Source organism: Sinocyclocheilus rhinocerous, unplaced genomic scaffold (genome assembly GCF_001515625.1).
Source record: "Sinocyclocheilus rhinocerous isolate Xijiao unplaced genomic scaffold, SAMN03320098_v1.1 scaffold1182, whole genome shotgun sequence".
Taxonomy (NCBI): domain Eukaryota; kingdom Metazoa; phylum Chordata; class Actinopteri; order Cypriniformes; family Cyprinidae; genus Sinocyclocheilus; species Sinocyclocheilus rhinocerous.
The window spans coordinates 1,055,350-1,076,848 of NW_015624203.1; the positions used below are offsets into that span (position 1 = coordinate 1,055,350).

Genomic DNA, 21,499 nt, shown 5'->3' on the forward strand with positions numbered 1-21,499 from the left:
TAAGAACCGGCGTTTGAAATGAGAGCTAGCCACTATTGTCACTATTTTTGTTTTGGAAGGCAGCTCGGCAGGTCTTAAAAGCATATGTTCAGATCCTTTAGCCTAGGAACATTCATAATGCAGTATGAAGCAACTATAACACGAGGAATCACGGGGTGGGGGGGTGTAATTCCCTTACTGTAAGCCTCCAGCATTGGGAATATCACAGCATATTTAAATTCCCGGCTGTACGCCAGAGGAGACAAGAATTATTTTTCTCTAGGATTTCTTTTTTCCCCCATCTTCCACCATCATATAAGTTGTCATTCTTTCTTCTATCTCTGATTGCTTTCTCTCCCTGCAGTCTCTATCAATATTTCCTCGCCTTTCCTCATTTCCTCTCATGGTAATTCCTCATTCTTTTTCCACTCTTCACAGCTCTTTACTTAAACTCGTCTCTAACCGAAAGAACAGGTCTATATGCCCGAATCTGCTCGTGCACGAGGTTAAAGCGCGTGAGGAGACCATCTACGAGGCACAATAATAATCTTTTACATTGTAATCCTTTCATTTTTAATATTTGACATGTTTGTGCGCTGCTGCGCATCCCTGTGTGTGTAATAAGCAGAGTGTACGCGTGTTGTGCACCTGCATATAGGCGCATATTACTAACACACTCTTTTTAAATAACAAAAATAAAAAATATTGCCAATATATTATTGGTCAATGGCGCAGTCTATTTCAGTTGCCTCAAAATAGCAATGTGCCAGCAATGCGCCTGAACACACCTCGTTTTCAGACCAGCACGCCCATGGGCGCACAAATGGGCGCAAATGCATTTGCTATTTAAACAACGTGGCGCAGGATGTGAAAATTATAACTGCATTGGGCTGAAAATAGCAAAAAACACTTTCTCAAGCTGAATAACAGAATACACTTTTGCTGAACGTCAGTGCATGTTGTTTATCCATGTTTATTATGTAGTCCTCATTCTCCACCACAGGAAATTAATCTCAGGTGCGTTAAGTAGGCAAACGTATGGTGTTTTTTTTGAGAGGTCTGTATTCTGATGGCTCAGACGGAAGAGAACCATTAGAAACATGAGAGCAGTAGGATGACTGAAGGAGGCCAATTACCTGTTCCTTTGTTCCGGTCCACAAAACAGTATTTGAGCTCGTACTCGCGTAGAATTTCATGGACCTCCTGGGGGGAATGAAAAATAGAGAAAAAGTGAGCAAATTAATGCTACAATGTACTGTATATTTGTTTTTCGTTACACCAATTATATTATTAGCAGTTAGTTCCTCAAATTTGATTGGCTGAGTGTTGTTCTTCTTTCAATTACTGGTAAGTGTCACGGTGCGTGCGGGGAGATGAAGCGAGGACTCAATCGCTGGAGAAATGGTATTTTATTTTAGTAAAAAATGAAACAAAAACAAACTCAAACCACCCCGAGGGGGAAAAACAGACAGGCAGGCTCAAAACTGCACCACATGCAGACACGAAACACACACAATGAAAAATGACGGATCAGCACAGGATGACAGACACAAGGAGAATAAATGGGAACCAAACGAGGAGGCTAACGAGGGAGACACAGGTGGATCAGCTTAAACTATAACGAGGTAACAAGATGGGAGGGGCAAGACAATAGACAGGAGAGAGCACATGGCGACAGACAAACACAACACAAGCCATGTGCTCACAGAACACAGTCATCTGGTGGCCCTCCTGGGCACACCCGCTGCAGACTGCGACAGTAAGTAAATGGAAAACCCGGTGTGGAGCCGGAGCTAAAATTGTGAATAAGCTATACATTACAATAATAGCATAAAATAATCAATACACATTTTTTAATTTAAAAAAACAAACACATCACCAAAATACACTACATACAGTAATATATTAATCCACTGCCTTATTGCACTATAGTCTGTAGCGAGGACTCTTTCTAAAAAGTGGGTCTCTATTGCAGCAGAAATTTAAACAAAATATGACTAAACAAAATATAAATATATAGCCTCATACTAGGGATTTGAAGAGATGCATAACTGGTTTAACAAGGTGTTAACTTTATAGGGCAATCATTTCTCTTGCATGCATATATATTGTATAGAGCTGATGATTTCATTTGTGAGAGGAAAGAATGTTGGCACATTATGTGAGTAATGTCGCAAATTGGCCTCCAGCCATTATTTAGAGAGATTCTGAGACATAAAATGTCTCTTTCAGAAGGGTTTCTTCATTTTCTAAAATCAAATAAAGATGTATAAAAAAAAATTCTGGCGAAACACATAAAAAGAAAAATATCAAAATATCAAATATTCAGTAATACATTCAGTGGGTGATCATCCAGATGCAGTATATAGGGGTTCCATACAAACTTGTTCTTTTATCATTATGAAAATTGATACAACGAAGGTGTGGCCATGAAAATGAAGGTTTCCAACTGCAGCCACACACAGAAACAGAGTGTCCGCTGTTATCCATCAGATAAACACACACATACACTGTCTCATAAATCTCTTCCTCTTCCCTTTTATGCACACAGCAGGCCCTGCTGTCACATCCCGAAAATGTGTTAACAGAGATAAACCAGAGGTGCCCACACTGGCTTTGTGTTTTCTCTAGCTGGTCATAAGGAACATCCAGAAGGACACACTTGATTATGACAAAGGGACTTCTGGATTCAGCAGGGGACATGGCATACTGCAACAGCGTGGAGCTGTTAATGTGTGCTGTGCTGGGTTACTGTTCACTGTGAGATGTACTTGCTTGTAATGCCGGCGGTCCGAATTATGATTTTGCTGAGGACTTTAAATTGCGTTTTTGGTGATGTAAAATGAATCCACATCAACTGAGCAGTTTAATATATGTCTTCTGAAGAGACATGACAGGTTGATATGATGAATAGATTTAATTTAGGCTATTATTCACACATAAACACTAATCAATACACATCAAATATGGCAAACAGAAGCTCAAACGTGCTTGTCAAGGACAAACCTCATTGGTTCTTGCACGACAAACAAGAGCTTCTGTTTACCATATTTGATGTGCTCTATTTGCATTGGGCTAATCAATGTTTATATGTGAATAAAAACTACAAAAGGCCACTCGATTCATATAAATTACGTTTACAATACTTACTTTTAAGAATTTTTTGAATTGTCAAAGATTTGTTTACATGGACTTTCAATGGAGGGATAGAAAACTCAGTTACACTTTATTTTACTGTGTGTGTACTTATAAATTAAATTTTATTAATCAAAAAACATGTCTAATTAATTGAAATCGTGAAATGTACACAATTTAATGGCAATTAATTACAAGTATAACAAAAAGTACATTTTTAAGGCCGTATGAATTATTTTTATTTTTTTGTCAAATTCAGTTTCATTTTTACCAAATTCTGTGTTTTCCATTAATTTTCTGGATTCCTAATTCATTTATTTATTCAGAAATACTGTGTTGTGTTGTGTATTTACATTTTTCTGTTAAATAAATTCTGGTAACACTTTCTATGAAGACCATGCGTATAATGAATTATAGCCCCATTTATACGTACTTATTTATAAGTATTACTATTCTATAAATATATTTATACAGACTCATTAAGACCTATGCTGTGTTATAAGAACAGTTATAATTACGTTTATATTATTTTTGTAATTACTTATAAGGCATGCATTTTCTTCTTCAGTGTGCATGCTCATAATCCATTATACACTGGCTTATAAATGATCAAATATAAAACATTTCCAGAGACACTTGTTTGTTGTATCAATTAGTTATTATGTCTTTAATGGATAATGTTTGCATTAGAGGTAATGAATGGTAATTTTGATTTGTTGAAATCTATATCTCCTCAGCCATATGCATGGTATTGCTTATAGCAGTTTGGAATTAAGCTTTATAATATCGTTGCAGTGTTTTGCTAGTATGTAACATTTAAAAAAGTTTTTTTAACTGTTTGTACTAATGATTTCTGTTTTAATCTTCATTATTTTATTACAGGAATTATTGTTTATTAGTTACATATACAAGTAAACAACTTAAACTGATAATGAGCACATCTTCATGGTTTCTTAACATTTGCTTTAAGAAAATTGCATCCTATGTTTTCACTTTACTTAAAGCCATCAATGATTCATTTATATAGGTTAGTAACTAGTAGTACTCACAATAAGCATTTATATCAACACAGATGCAGTATAGGTCTTAATGAGTCTTTATAAATATGTTTATAAAATTGTAATACTTACTTATAAATAAGTATAAATGGAGCTATAATTCATTATAAGCATGGTCTTCATAGAAAGTGTTACCATTCCTTTAAAAAAATAAAGTTTTAATAATAATGTTTTAATAATTAATTATAATTATTACTAGTAGTATGATTACATTAAGTAATATATTTCTGTCACAGTTTTTCTGTCAAGTTAAATCAAACTTTTATTTTGACGGGTTGCTGTGAAGACCTTTTCTGTTTTTATATGATATGACGACAAAAAAAACTAAAATGCTCATGAAGTGACTCTCAGAGCAGTTCTAGAGATTATATTATACTTATATATTGAGGCGGCAGAGGCTGAAAACACAGTGAGTGTCACGCGCGCTTCAGTATGTGTGCCATTCATTCTCGCAGAACATGCAGGATTCATATTTAAATAGTATTTTTGTGGTTTAATATTCACAGACACTAGTCCATGTCACATTTTGATTTAAGTGTACTGACCTACTTTTGATTTATCCATACAAATTTTGGCAAATTCTGTGACATTCGGCGTTATACAGTAAATTCCGTTTTTAATAACTGGATTCCGCGATTCCATCCGCGTTTTCCACATCATAGGGCCCTATTTAGGGTTAGGGTTAGTACCTAGTTATTACCCAGTTATTGCAAATGTTAAAATAAGCACATAGTATGTACACGCGGAACAGGACTGTAAAATAAAGTGCTACCGAAATCTCTCAGGTTTCATTAAAAATATCTTCATTGGTGTTTCGAAGATAAACAAAATATATTTGGGTTTGGAACAACATGAGGGTAAATTATGTAAATGATGACAATTTTCATATGGGTGAACTAACTCTTAATAATACTTTTATGGTTTTGTTTATTGTTAAGGAGACTGACAGATCCTTGTTCATTGCATTTCACTGCATGGACAACAGTAGTTTGGATATTGTTCAAGACTTCTATTTTTGTGCTCCACAGAAGAAAAAATGCAATGGACCCTTTTCTCAGATTCTGATTACAAATTTCATTTTATATTCACATTAATTACATTTACATTATTTGCATTTTAGATTTACATTAGAAAATGTATGTACATTTATAACACTATACTTTGCCTTATATTACCTTTGCATCAAATTACGAAAAACTAGTTAATGCTGCTGTGAGGGTGTTTCTAATACAGCAGCTGTGGGAGTGACGGTAAATTTGGCATCATTCTCTCTTCTGACTGCAGTTATCAATCACTCTCTATTTTTTCCTCTTTTTGAAAGTCGTGAAAACACTATCAAGGAGTTTATATATATATATATATATATATATATATGCAGTCTCCCACTGACCTCTATAGAAGTTCACCCAACTATGATGACTTCTGCTGCTAAAAAAACCCGGAAATGTGAAAAGGGTCCATACAGGTTTGGAACGACATGATTGTGAGTAAATGATGAAAGAATTAGACAGATGTGAGTATTTGAGGTAACTTAATAGTCATATCCGTCAAACTATAAACACATTCATCTCTTTCAATATGTATGAAAACCAAATAAAATTGAGCAGACAGCACTGACATGTATTCTAATCTGCTATATACAGTACATAAAATGCTTTTTTTTTTCAACTTCACATTCTGTACAGTCCTTTGCAGTAGACTGTCTAATTCACTTTCTTTGCCATTTCAAAGAGCAGTGCACTCCCTCCCTCTGCCTCTAATTAGAGTCAACAAGACACCTTCCACACAAGTCTGCCTCACTTATGGCTTTCTCTTAACACAGCGCATTACACATGCATTGTAATGGCCCATAAAAGGCCAGAAAGCCTGAGTGAGCATCTACATACTATTAGATATGGATTACACTGTCAGGACCAGCATCGGCCAGCTATGATTCAACTAAACATCTGGGACAGTTGAAGGCTAACAGAAGGGAGGGGGGTTACTGCCCTTGATTAATGTCTCTGCGTCTGTTCACCAATGAAACACAGGTCATGCTGCATGTGACTTATTCAAATGCTTTACAGACTGTCTGTGTTAACAAGGGGATTTAAAACTAAAAGACGGAAGTTAAAACTAAATGAGAGAGCAATTTATCAGAGTGAGAGTATAAATATGCTCACTTGTTAATAATTTTGTACTGCTGAGAACTCAGACGCTTTGTCTCTAAGATAAGATGTGTAATGTTGTCTGAATGTGTTGTTGGCCTGTGACACTGATGAAAGCTGCTACCTACTATATATCACTACACAACACACAATTTTCACTACACTTTTTTTTTTATTATTATTATTTTTTATTCTGCAATGTGCAGAAAATGCTAATTGTGCATTTGTCATTTTCACTCTAGTGATCATCTTTCACTATGCTCCACGCCCTTGGTTACTGTTGCTAGGTAGGACAAGCTTTTCTACTTAGCCTGGTTCCGGGCACTGTCAAACATGAATGGAGAACTAACAGGATTGTGTGCAATACCTCAGGAATTATGAAAAACGTCTAGTTTATGTGTGCATTTAGTTCCAGTAATTATAATTAGTCACTGATTTCAAGTAGTATATAATATTTCTACAGTATACTCACTATGGTACTGTACATTTCTTAGTTATTTTTCTACTATGACCTTGTAGAGAATGAATTAACATTAAGCTAGTAACATTTTTGTTATTTAAATATTGTACTACATTTCAGGATTTAAAACTATCAAAAAAACAGGAATTCACTGTGGAATTCCACATATAGGAATTCCACAGGACTTACATTTTACATATATATCCTAAATCACACATACATGACATAGGCATTAAATAATAATAAAAAAAATAAATAAATAAAACAAACATCTGGGTATCCCTGCAGTATATCGACACCAGCATGCAGCATGTGTAAAATCAATTGCTTTTTTAATGGCAGCTCACACTGATGCTCACTGATTTAGGGATACAGTCTACTTTCACTGTATTTTAGATGGGGACTCTGGACAGACTGCTGTCTCACACTCCAACAGACAAATTAAGGGTTCGTGCACACAGGAAGGTCAGATATTGGGGTGAAACACACTGACACAGATATAGAGCACGATATAAAGCTTGATTTGCTCTGTGGTGACCAGAGTCAATAGCCAAGGTGACACGAGTTTAAAAGCGCTATATAAATAAAGGTGACGAGGTCAGGACAGAACAGAGAGGAATCGAAACCAGATAGAAACTAATCTTCAAAAGGAAGGGGACGGAAAACAATTTATTCTAGCTAGCAACATTAGGTAAACAGTATGCAATGACCTCTAAGGCTACGTTCACACTGCAGGAAAATGCAGCCCAAATCTGATTTTTTTTTTGCTCACATGTGACTCAGATCTGTTTTTCTCATGACAGTGTGGACAGCACAAACCACATGGAATCTGATCTTTTCTATTCTGATTTGTGCCACTTCCATATGTGGTACGAAATCCGATAAAGGTCAGATGTTTTGCAATGCGACCGCAGTGTGAACGGTCATATTGGAATTCATGCGACTTTTACGTCACTCAAGATCAACATTCGTCACGATTCTGCGCTCATGGGAGTCACTTTAAAGATTTTACATACCCAAAGCTATCAAGACAGTTGCGAAAGGTAGTCAGTGGAAGTACTGTACAGTGACGTGTCAGAAATCGTAAGTATTGCTGTGACAACTCTATATACAAGCAAAACATGAGGGCTCGTATCATAAAAGATTCAAAACTCTGCTCTCTTCTGTCACATCCTTGTCTTTATTTTTCATACTGCCTGTGCATAATTTTACTGTCTTCTGCGGCAGATCACACTATAAATTAATGCATAATCGCTTACTTTATGTCCTTCGTGTTTACGTCAGTATGACAGCCTGCTGCGCAAGTGTTGCCTAGTCCACAGTTTTCCCGTGGAATTGGGCTACTTTTTCATCGTTGCCGCAGGTTGTTTTTTAACTCTGTGGGTTAAAGTGACCGCACTAACGCGATATATAACCCCCAGAACGCGATTGGGCTAGTTTTGAACTCGTTTTGAGAAGCAATTGGGCGGATTTTGTTGTGAAAACCTGGCAACCCTGTTCGTATTGTTCTTTGCGCATGCGGGTCAGTTCAGAACCATGATCTGTTCACACTGGAAATCTGATATTGGCCACATTTAAAACAACAATGTGAACAGCTATGCAAAAAAAAAAATCGGATCTGAGCAAAAATCAGAATTGAGCTTTTTTTTACGTTTTTGAATCATTTTCTGAACCACATATGTTTGTTGACCAAAAAGTTATAAAGTGAAAGACGTGACATGTGGCCAAGTATGGTGACCCATACTCGGAATTAGTGCTCTGCATTTACCCATCCCACACACCCACACACACAGCAGTGAACACACACACCGTGAACACACACCCGGAGCAGTGGGCAGCCATTTTTGCTGCGGCGCCTGGGGAGCAGTTGGGGGTTCGGTGCCTTGCTCAAGGGCACCTCAGTCGTGGTATTGAAGGTGGGAGAGAGCGCTGTACATTCAGGGGGGCGTGGCAGAGTCTTAACTTTGATAAAGAATATCTCTTTGGTTTTGAGACTTTAGTCTTTGCAACTTCAGGGATCTTATCTATGCACAATCAGCTTGTAACACTCCAAAGAGAAAGGAAAACTTGAAATCGCATCATATGACCCCTTTAATATAACAGATCATTAATACAATATAATGATGAAATTTTTTGCTTATATCGCCCACCCCATCTGTAAGTGTGAATGTTGTGTTGTGTATTCAGAAAGAACACACACTTGCCAGCAGAAAACAGTGTAAAGAAATACTCTTTGAGAGAAACAGTCGTTGAATATGAAAATCTCCCACTCAGAGTTCAGCTCACCGTTGTGCTGTTCTCCCTGCCTGAACGCCCTCAGCCGGATCTCAGTCAGTCTGTCTGTCTTCATGAGCAAACATGCCTCCAGACAGCATCCAACCACAACCAGGCAAATAGATAAGAGCCGCCGAGTGAAGAAAACATTACGCAAACAAGCCGTGCTCTTAATTAAATATAATTAGAGTTATAATAAGGAAGGATTAACAAAGTATAACAAAACAAAAAATACAACTAAAACAAAATAAAACCTACTTGGGTTTATTAAAATGAAACTCGTTGCGTTTTTTTAGTGAGTGTTAACATACTCAATTCATTTCGAAAAAAGTCTAGTATATCACCAGGCAGCTCCACGGAACATATGTTAGGCTGCATATTGGTTAATGGACGAGTTTTGGGAGTCGCATTTATGAGGTTGTGGGGGTACATAAGACGGAAAGGTTGATAGACGCTGAACTCGGCAGACAGAGACGGTGAGCGGCTCGTTTTCAGCGGAACTCTGCTGTACAGAGGGAGCGCGCGTTGCGTTCAACTAAAGATGCCGTCGGGCTGTTATTTTACTGCATATTTTCCGCTTATTTGTTTTCGTTTCATTTCAGCGGTGTTTTACAATAGAAATTTGGTGCCGTTTTAAAGCAGACAACGTTTTGAGTCGCGCGCAAACAGCTGTAACTTACAGGTTTTCCCGATGATGGACGTAAAGGTTGCAGCACTGATCTAATTAAGGTCACTTAAATTGAACTGTTTACGTTTACTTAGGCGATACCCAATATCCGTATTTCAATAAATGTTTTAATTTAACTTTTTTGTAACTTATGTGTGTTTGCCATTTTATTTATTTATTTTGGCTGAAAAACATATTCATCGTAGCGGTGGTGCGCTTAACTGTCTGTTATGTTACATGCAAACTCATGGAATAATAAAACTCGTTTATGTATCTTAACTAACAAACTAACAACCGCACTTAAAATGATAAGAAAAGCTACTGAAAAACCCTTTTGTCCCATGAACTAGTGAGCAGTGTAACTTTCACCTGTCAGGCTGGTGTATGTAAATCTCTCTACCTGGTTGGTTGTATCCTGTGGCAGGTTCTTAATAAGGATCTTCCTCCTGTTGCTCAGCTCTCTGCGAGTTTTCTCCAGCCGTTTCTCGATTTCCTCGGGATCAAGTTCCGGTAGATCTCTGAGGATGGTGAGCCCCTCGGATGCTGCGTCCTCGTCCTGTCGGCTCACGGGGCTGTCGGACTCCGGGTGAGGTGAATTTTCCCGCTTTATCGCGTGCACGCTCGGCGGCTGGATGGATGAAGCGGCCGCCATCTTGAAGCGCTCGGTGGAAAGTGAGTCGGAGAGAGCGGATAGGTGGGCGTCTGTGCTTTGAGTCAAACGCATCGACGGCACTCTTGAAAGTAAGTGTGAATGAGCCCCAGCACAGTACAACTGGCGACCTCCACCGATGGAAAACTAAACACATTCTGACTATTAGTCTCTTTTCCCATTCTTAACAGGACAGTATAATATTAAAAAAATAATAATAATAACAATCTCATATAAATTTACGAAAGCAACAATAAATAACAATAAAACAGCTCTATAACAGTCTGTGATAATGATAGTTCTAGTAAGCAGATCTTTTGTGATTAAATATATTTATTAAAACATTAAGCAATATTTACGTAGGCTATAGCCTAGTATTTATTTATGCAAATAATTCAAAGGACAGGTAAGTGGTGTTATGAAATTTCAGCAAAATTCGTTGTCAAAAAAAAGAAGAGAAAGGTCCATTGTTTATTGTCAATAGCATAACAATAATTAGGCACTGTCACAAATACCTTTGTTCGGCAAATTTTTGCAGGCACAATCCAGCTTCTTCAGTAGGAATCCACACGACTGGGAATTGTGTGTGAGGACGAAAGATTTCCCCAAGCCGATTTCACAACTGGTTCAGGTTGAACTGGTTCAAGTTGGTAACTCAATTCACCGCATTGACGAATTGATATATCGCTACAAAACTTCACAAAATTTCGATAATGCACTTTAAAGCACAGCTCACACAAAAGTCACTTTCAACACAAACAGCTTTCTTTTGGTCAGCACTGCACTGTAAAAAAAATTCCGTAAAATTTACGGTAGAAAACCGGCAGCTGTGGTTGCCGGAATTTTACCGTAAAAAATACGGTAGCAACGTTTTAGGTTTTACGGTTGTAACTTAAATTTACAGTTAAATACCGTAATTTCATTAACTGATATAATGTTAATATACCAACCTATTGAAGTACTGAAATCTGTTTTGTACCTTTGTAATACACTGATAACCACCAAATGCAGGTGGTGATGAGAAAGTCACATGATGAACCAAAGCCCATTACAAGCAGCTTTTAAATAATAACATATATAGAAGGTGCTCAGTGTCATTCACACAAACGCTAAACACTGAAATAATGCAATAAACATTCATTTAACAACATTAGGTGTAACGCACAACGCTAATATACAAAACTGATAAGAAAAAACTAAGAAACATAGTTATTTCAACAAAAGAACATCAAATTTGAAATGTAACGCAGGGAATTCTGGGAATGTCAATTTACGGTTATTCACTGTAAATTATACGCTTTTTCACTTTTTCACTTCCAAATACGGTATACTACCGTAAAATTAATGTCCAATACATGTAATGTCCAATACAGTTTTTCACCGTATATAGTAGGGGAATTTACCGTTAACCATTTAACAGGATTTTACTGTAGCATTTTTACAGTCTTTTACCGTTAAATTCACGGTCATTTTTTACAGTGTGCGAATCCGTGTGACAAACTTGAATATGAGCAAAATCTGCATGGGAAACTTTTTCGCCCACACGCAAAACTGCAAGTCGAGTGAATTCATATTAATATGACTGGATTTCACCTGCAAGATTTTGCCGAGCAATGGTAAATGTGACGGAAAAATAGTAAAAATAGCATTATCGATTTCCAAATCAGCGTTCCAACTTTTCACAATTCGTATAACACTGCTTGTGTTTTCTGATCCAGACAGGCTGTCGTCAGTCTGTTCAGTAGTGGCGATTTTTCAGTGACTTTCTGTTGTTACATCGTTACACCAGTAGGTGGCGACAAGTGACTGTTTATTGAATCATTCACTCAACCGATTTGCTGATTAGTTAACTAAAACACCACTGCTGTGTGTTGCTCAGAGATGCACAACATTTTTCCTGCTTTGACTGCATTCGGAACTATTTTCGTGATGGAGCAAACATTGTAACTGCCAATAATGTGTCTAAAAACTTATGCTTTACGTTTTAAACTAATTGTTTGTTAAGTGACTGCATGAAAGCTTAAATAAACTGTATGGACAAGCTGACATTTATAGCCCAGAAATCATTTAGTCTGTATACTTGGAGAGATTGTGTATGGCAGAAACATCTGAAGGCATGCCTGACAGATCTTTTGACTCATTATACACTGGCTATGGTGTGGAATGAATGACTTATGCCGTCGCTTGTGGGTGTGCTAAATGCCATCTCCTGGCAGACTCCATCACAGGAGTCCTTATAATATCCCTGAATGAACGCTTTCAGTTTCAGCAGCTACACATCCCACATCAACAATATTTACAGATGATCGCATTTGACTCTTTAAGAATGGGGATTGCACATTTTTTTCTGTTTTTGGATTTTTTCCCGACAAGAATAATTGTAACAATCACAGTAATAATAATAATAATAATAATAATAATATCATCATTACATTATAATGTAGCGTAAGATTTTCTGTGCAATTTTGGAGGTGGCGGTTTAAAAAAAAACAAAAACGAAAATGTAAAATATAGCAACGTAAACCATCACGGCAATGCTTTATAAATTCGAATGTCAGTTAATTGCAGTGCTCAGATTAATGAATCCATCATTGCACACGGATGATTTTCCACCATCACTACATGGGAAGTTCCAGATAGACAATTACATATACCATATGCGTTCATTTGAATTACCTGAACATGAACTAAAGCGGTGATTCAGCGCGTCTCTGAGTGGGAGTGAGAGAAAAGACCAGAATATTTCAATGGCTCACAAAAGTAGCGCGTGGGCGCTCGATCGAGTGCTGGAGCGGGCAGAGCGGGCAGAGCGCGCATCTGGGACGCGCGTGTTTATGTAAAGAGGTGATGGGAACCTTGAACTCCTCACCGCGAGCAGCGCTGAGTGCGTATAGTGTGCGTGGGCGGCGGTATCCGAGTCATTATGTGTGTGTGTGTGTGTGTGTGTGTGTGTGTGTGTGTGTGTTGTCCCAATTAAGCATCGTGAATCCACTGGCAATTCATTCATTTAAGCGTAACTGTCTTATTTCGCAACTGATGCATAGGCCTACATATGAATGAGAGGTAACACTGTAAACCCTGTAACAGAAGAACGAGAACAATAAGTAATTAAACTGAGCGATTTGCACATTTCACAGGATACGTTTGCCTTGCAGTAATGACAGAATGAGAGAAATTTGAGAAGCTGCGAACTTGAGCAACTGGTTCTCTCTAAAGCTTCGACTAGCGATGTCCGATTCGTAAACGAATGATTCTTTCAAATCGAATGATTTTCAATGAGTTAAACTGGTTCATAAAACGAGTCTAAACGAATCGCACTGAATCGGTCCGAATCAACCGGAGTCTTAAAGGGGTCATATGATGCGATTTCATTTTTTCCTTTCTCTTTAGAGTGTTACAAGCTCTTGGTGCATAAAGAAGATCTGTAAAGTTGCAAAGACTAAAGTCTCAAATCCAAAGAGATATTCTTTATGATTTTAGTTCGTTTTAATAAATTGCGTAATTCAGCCGTAAAGTAAACAATATTGTTAAATATAAGTTCTAAATGATTTTGTTTTGCAGTGCAAATCATGGGAGAAAGAAACTGAACACATGAAATTACAATAAACACCGTTATGAAATAACCGAAATGAAAAGGAAAAATAATAAAATATGCTTATATATGGCACATTGGAACATTTTTAAAGCACGTAATATGCCATCCCGGGTGACTACATGTGATGGCGTGTTTTATGTCAGGACAGGACGTAAAGTATAGATGAATCATTTTTTGAACCGGTTCTTTGAAACAAACTGTTCAAAAGAACCGATTCGCAAAAATAATGCTGTCTCTCCCATGGTCCCAATTTAACAGAAGTGCTCCACTTTTCTGCCTACCCGACTGTGTGTTCACACCTCGTGTTCGGGTTAAAATTATCCACCAAGGATGAGCGGTATAACACCTTAATGATCTCTTATGCAGCGCGCGAGGAATGCCCTGCACGTTACATGAACTTATTTGCCCGTTATGCGGGTGACCGCAACAAAAACCGTAAATGTAGGTCAGTAATGGACTGATGATGTCATAATGGAGTAGGCTTATATAATCCTACCCCATAAATCCCAGTGTTTTGCTTCATTTACACTGACAACCTATGCATTGATATTTAAAAAAAAAAAATGAAAAGGAGTCACCACATCAACCTGAAAAATGTGAAATTTTATTTGCGGGATATACTTAAAAGAAATATACCATAGAGAAATAATGGCATGAGAGAAAGTCGTAATGTCGTTAACTAATTGACTACTAATATTTAGAAGACATCGGGGCTCACACGGGGAAGGTAAAATTTGGGATATTTTTCAGTAACTATAAGGTCAAAAGTCAAGTTACACACATACAGTTGGTTTGAAACTAGCTCAAAACATTTTATTTTAGCTGAAAAGCCTTTAATAGACAGATTTCCCCTTACACCATATAATGGGCAAAATTCAACGTGTTTATTCAACTCTTATCTTTATACTTTGGCAATAACATTGGAAATGTTCAGTGTCCAAGGCTTCAAGGCATGTGCCTTCACAGAAGTTAATTTATTCAGTATCCCCACCCAGAAAAATATTCACTGGAGTAAAAAGTGTGACAACTAGCCCACAATCCTCTTGGGGTGGGTGAATTATGAGCTGACTCTCAAATCTCTAAGTATTGAAATGACTTGTTCTGTAAAACATTTTAATGCACAAAAATATTAAATATTTTTATATGATGTTAAATGCATGTATAAACACAAATACCAAATTCTGTGCAATTATCGCTTATGTTGGAATCACAGCAGATCCCATATAATGACCAGACTGATCGCAGTCACAAAGTGGAACAATTTATCACATTCACCCTGCAATAGATCTGAATATCAACTTTAAAGTGTTATATGACCAAAATAAGAATGATAGCTGCACAGGGACTGAACTTTAAGCACATAAAATATGATTCATAGATGTGATTCAGCAGTCTCTAAGGTATACTTGCTTAAAACTGTCACTGTAACAGATTGAGGCTGAAATTTCACAGGGACATGCCTGGACAGAACTAATGTACCAGACTTCTGTATCATAATGTGTGAAAAGTTGTTTTGCTCATGTGTTAGATCATTTAAGATCACGTGACTCATGATTTTGGGCATGATTTCTTATCACAGATAAATTAAAACCATAATCAAACTATTCATTAGCTTCCCCCCCCCCACCCAAATTTCAATGTAATTTAAGAGCATATGCAGAAAAACTCAATAATCACTGACAAAATAAAACACTTCTGACGAGGATAAAAGGTTTGTAGTGTATGACACATTTATAGCTACTTCGTTCAACTTTAGATGTATATACACGGTATATCATTTCATTCTGAAAACAATAGACACAATCCCTCTAAAATCATAGGAGCACATTGTCTACATATCAGTAGACAAGCAGTTGAGTAAAAGTGCACATGGGTTTAGAAGGATCTGAAAAATTTTATGGCATTCCATCAATACTGACTAATGACTTAAAAAAAAATGACAACATTATTGGAGACAATCCATCTGCGCCATCACACATCCACCACATTCACACACATTTATGTACACAAGCACCAACACATGCACAATCGGTTTCTCTCTCTCTCTCTCTCGTACACCAAATGTAAAATAATCGGGCAGACAGAAATACAACGAGAGCTTATACACACAGTGGCAGAACTGAGCACAGTCTCTCTCCCAGTCATCTTTAAAATATTTCAAATATCCCGCACTGGATTTGTGGCCCAGAACACCTTGGTCACATTGCACAGTGTCTTGAGATTCACCATCATCTCACACCGTCAAAAAAAACAAACCAGTGAGTGACAGCTCCTCAGAATACGCCACATTTTCACATCTCATTGATGTGCAGCGCAGGCATTTGTGTCTATCGTTCCTTGAAATGTGTTGTTTACTCTCCCCACAAGAAATTCTCATGGCATGCGGATGACTCAACTGTGCCATGAATCGAATCCTTCAAGGCTGCTTCGCAGTCTAGTCGAGGAGAAAACCTGGGCCAGGTCCTAAAATGGGCTCTATAGGCCTAATAGAAAGCTGACAAATTCAGTCAGTCAGTTAATTTCCTTTTTTCCCCAATCATTATCTCCATCTCCACTCCTGTTAAATAAATAGTAGAAAAATAATCCTTTCATCTTCATTGTTTCTTGGAGAAAAAAAAACATAAGGAGCTTTGTATTGTATGAACCTGCCAAATGCACTCCTTAATGACCTCTACAGAGGTCAAATGTTCGCCCCCATGGTCGACAAGCACACAACACCTCTGACCGCCATCAGCAGATGCCTAGGGAGAGTTGGGAGTTAAGGTTCTCTCCTTGGTTTTGGAGGATGCAGGGCCTGAATGGAGGTGGTGGCTGAAGTTAGAAGTGGCATCAAAGGCAGGGTTGGCGGTTGGTTTGGGGTCAGGGGTGGGCAGGATCAGCACTCGGCATCCACACTGTGCACGGTGACGGCGCCCTGGAGATGATGCGTGTGCAAGTGCAGGGGGTGGTGTGTGTGGGGGTGCCGATAGGGGTGGAACTTGTGGCTGAGAAGAGCAGCTGTCTGTGGAGGCGTGTCCAGGTCGAGGTCCTCGTCGTGATTGCCCACATCAACGCCCGCAGAGAGAGGATCATTGTTGCAGGGCGGGTTCTCGCTGTCCTCCTGAGGGCTCATGGTGCTGTAACCTACATATAAATAGACAAGGAATCCCAATCAATATTTTCGGAAGCTACAGTATAATTTATCATTTAATTTAATTACAATATTTAATTATTTAATTTAATTTAATTATACAGTATAAATTAACTGTGAATCTTAAATGTTCTACGAGTGTAGCTAACAGCTTTTTGTATCTCTAAAACAACAGCTGAAGAGAAATTTTCAACTGAGAATGAAAATTTGAACCTAGTTATATCTCTGTAATTTTGTAATTATCGCTTATGGAAACTAGTTACAAACATGATCATTTAAGTTGCTCATTAAACTAATCATCCTAATGAATCCTAATCCATTCTAATCTCACACTCCTCACATAAAACCCAAAGATATTAAAGGAACATATTAATCTCATTTTGTACTAATCTGACAAACTCGTGATAGCATAATGTGACATGATGCCAAGCAGTAAGAGCAGTTTTGAATTGCAATAAAACTATTTGACCATTTCTAAAGAATTCAAAATATAGTAAAAACAGTTTAAAAATGTAGTATAACTGTTTTTATTTTAATTAATTTTAAAATGTAATTTATTCCTATGATAGAAAAGCTGAATTTTCAGCAGCCATTACTCTAGTATTCAGTGTCAAATGATCCTTCAGAAATTATTCTAATATGCTGCTTTAGTATTCAAGAAAGATTTTTGGTTACACTTTACTTGAAGGGGTGTGCATAAGACTGACATGACACCTTCATAATCATGACATGACAACTACATAATCATGACATGACACATGTCATGAATAGGAAGGTTTTTTATGCATGTTTATGACAACTGTCATACTAATCATCCTAATGAATCCAAATCCATTCTAATCTCACACTCCTCACATAAAACCCAAAGATATTAAAGGAACATATTAATCTCATTTTGTACTAATCTGACAAACTCGTGATAGCATAATGTGACATGATGCCAAGCAGTAAGAGCAGTTTTGAATTGCAATAAAACTATTTGACCATTTCTAAAGAAAATATATTGTGTGGGAATTTTTGTAAAAATTTTATATATATATACATACATACATATATACATACATACATACACCCCTGCCAAATAAAGTATTCATTTATTTAAGAAAAAAATCTTACTGCCCACAAACTTTTTAACAGCAGTGTACAGAATCCTAATAAAAACATAATATGTAAATATATTGAAAATAATACAGATCAGGGATACAAATAAAAATGTTATAATCAGTGCAATGCAAAATTATAATTATAAAAACAGCTATTTGTTATAAATGTATTCATATAGTAGCAGTAATGATTATAATAATTATGAAGTTGTGGAAGTTGCAGAGGAATGGCAATAGTGCAAAGTAGTGTTCATATTATCAGTTTGTCTCATTGCAACAGTTCTGGATTGGGGAACAATGCCTTGACGCCTACTTCCAACTACACCTATTATACAGTTTTAAACATACAGACTTTATATTGAGACTACATAGAATATTTCTACTTTCAAAACTGGATGCCTCAAACTGAAAAGAAAAAAAAAGTGATTTCAAAATTTCGTTAAATGTTGATGAGTTATCATCTGAAATATACAACTTCCTTTATACATAAATTTGAGCTTAAAATCTTGTTGAAAGAAGAAGCTGATGTCAATGTTATTGTTATCTACCCAAATCTATTTTCCCGTCAAACTGCTGATGTTCCTGTTTAGACAACAATACAAAAGACACATGAAGCAGCTGAAGTGAATAATAGATTAGACAGTTGCTAACAACTAAACTTGTACAGTGGGAGAGGAGCTCACAATGCATACAAAAAACAAACAGTTGGAAACTTAACATAATAACAGTCACAGCACATTCTGAATTAAATTAAGGCCCAAAGAGAGCACAAAAAAGGTCTTGTCCTGCTGTCAGATGGCCAAACGTCCAGCCACATGTGACATCTGAAATGGGATCGGAGGTGAAAAGAAAGGTCAAAAACCTCTTATGATCCTGACTTTGATCAATGTTTGCATGAGCCGTCTCAGAACAGATCTGGAATCAGCTTTGAAACTCTTCAGTGAGAATGAAAGAGCTGGGATACCAATTCTGGATCAGGATCTATCCCTAAACATATCAAAGAGCCAAGCAAGCAAACAAGTACTAAAAAGCATCCCAGTTCCTGGCAGAAAACACATTTCTGTTTAGAGAAATTCTTTAAGCCTCGATCTGAAGCGAATACTCCTATATCTACGTTGCTCCTGGCGAAAAATCTCTGTGTTGGTGGAACGGTAATGAGTCAGAGCACACAGGAAAAGGTTTTGGTGCTGTTCTCCTGCATACACACGCTCAAAAGCCAAATCGATATTGCTTTAAAACGACCCCTTAAGCTGGATGACTGAGCAGCCGGTGGGAGGCGAACTTTAACCCTGCCAAATCAAAATACAGGGAAGAAACTTTTGTACTTGGTCTTTGCCACCTCTAACTGTTCTCGCATCTCTCAATCTACCCACTTTGCTGGCTTTCTTCCTCCAGGTCTTTTGCACTTTTGTCATTGCACCTCTCCTTGTGGAATAGGGCTGCCCTTTCTCCTCTTGCTGGTTACACAATGATCTCCAGAAAGCCTCGTCCCTGAGGGGCGGCAGATTTAGCATGCACTGAAGACTCCATGTAACCCAAGCCTGGAGCCGCCAATGAAATAGAGGCCGAACACAAGCATACACTGAACTCCCTGGCTTTGCTTTATTTCAATAATAAAACTCTCACTATATTCTTAGGTGAGAAATTTGATGGTCACGCCTTTGAATTTTTCCTTGACCCTTATTTCAAAAGGATCTTTTCAGACCTACTAATATCGTTTTTCCTTTAGACTTTGAGGAAGGAGTGCACATACACACACATACACACTCTTACCATGGTCACTTTCGGTCCCAGACCGCCCCCAGTATCTCCGTCGTCGTTCTGGGCTGTGTGTGTGCCTCTCAATAACAGCAGCAATGAATCGAGTGTTACTAACTGCAGAGAGAGAGAGAGAGAGAGAGAGAGAGAGAGAGAGAGAAACAGAGCCAAATGGTCATATAACAATAAAACACTTGGGTCTCCAGCTGGCCAGCATAGTGTACGAGTACAGCAAATTTAAAAGGCAATAACATACTTGTAGATACTTCTCATATAAAAGGTTATACTGGGGATGAACTCAGTAAACAATGAGGAAAAATACAAAAAGATGTCTTCCAAAAGACTTTCAAAGCACCATATCACACTCTTGTGTGTGTATATATATATGTGACCCTGGACCACAAAACCAGTCATAAGGGTCAATTTTTCGAAATTGAGATTATACATCATCTGAAAACTGAATAAATAAGCTTTCCATTGATGCATGGTTTGTAGATACAACTATTTGAATATCTGGAATCTGAGGGTGCAAAAAAATCTAAATATTGAGAAAATCGCCTTTAAAGTTGTCCAAATTAAGTTCTTAGCAATGCATATTGCTAATCAAAAATTAAGTTTGAATAAATTTACAGTAGGAAATTTACAAAATATCTTCATGGAACATGATCTTTACTTAATATCATGATTTTTCAATCAATTTTCAATCAATCAAATCAATCATTTTGACCCATTCATTTTGTGGTCCAGGGTCACATATGTATGTTAATTGCATAACTTCCTGGGCTTCCTGGGATTACTTCTGTCCTCTGTAGAATACATTATATTTTAGCAAATTTCTCTGAGACCATACATGCCATACATGCGACTCTGGATGTCCTGTACAGAGCACATTCAGGGATTTTCAGAGATAACAATTGTTTGGAGGTTGGATCATTAACACTTCCTCCCCCTGGTCTTTAAAAATGTCTGATATTGACCGAATGATCAAATTTTGCACTCTTTTGGAAATATGACAATATTTTGTAATTATCATTTAAATCTGACTAATTTTCAAAGGGTTTGTCATGAATGAACATCTCAGGACAACTTTTGTGGGGTTTCAAAGCAGAATATGACATGCATCAGTTTCATACATGTCCACTGTAGTGGACACCAGGATATACTTATACTTATATAGACATAATAAGTGAATATGGAAAGAAATTGTATATCAATAGCTCTATGAAATATGAGATGTTATCCGAAAAGTTTATTACTCTCATTATTATGCTTCTTTTTTTTTCATTGCATGTTGCCCAAAGATCACATTAATATGCAAATTAGAGACAATTAATAGATACATTGATTATAATAGGAAACACAATATTTGGCCATGTTTATGCACATATTGTGTAAAATAAAACAGTGTATCAAAATCATTCTCTAATATCTTTCATACCATAGTTGAGAATCTTTGTAACATATACATGTTGTAGTAAAATATAAATATTGTCTAAATATCTTTTACCAACAAAAACATTGTTCTGGTAATACCTAAGGCATAT

The 21,499-nt window shown here is 37.1% G+C and overlaps 2 protein-coding genes across 3 annotated transcripts in view; both read right to left on the reverse strand.

The window, feature by feature from the left end:
- LOC107739056 (ribonucleoprotein PTB-binding 2-like) overlaps positions 1 to 10,444 on the reverse strand; it is a 75,292-nt gene extending 64,848 nt beyond the window's left edge. Inside the window, exons 1-2 of one of the 2 annotated variants that reach the window (XM_016551035.1) lie at positions 10,121 to 10,444; positions 1,116 to 1,182 (exon numbers count right to left, since the gene is read on the reverse strand). In XM_016551035.1, the coding sequence (XP_016406521.1) occupies positions 1,116 to 1,182; positions 10,121 to 10,444 (391 nt within the window). The remainder of the gene's footprint in view (positions 1 to 1,115; positions 1,183 to 10,120) is intronic. The other variant, XM_016551042.1, reaches the window with a different exon arrangement.
- Positions 10,445 to 14,579: 4,135 nt separating this feature from the next.
- cachd1 (cache domain containing 1) overlaps positions 14,580 to 21,499 on the reverse strand; it is an 83,127-nt gene continuing 76,207 nt past the window's right edge. The window contains exons 26-27 of the mRNA XM_016551160.1: positions 19,971 to 20,072; positions 14,580 to 17,087 (exon numbers count right to left, since the gene is read on the reverse strand). Of these exons, the coding sequence (XP_016406646.1) occupies positions 16,840 to 17,087; positions 19,971 to 20,072 (350 nt within the window). The 3' untranslated portion in view covers positions 14,580 to 16,839. The remainder of the gene's footprint in view (positions 17,088 to 19,970; positions 20,073 to 21,499) is intronic.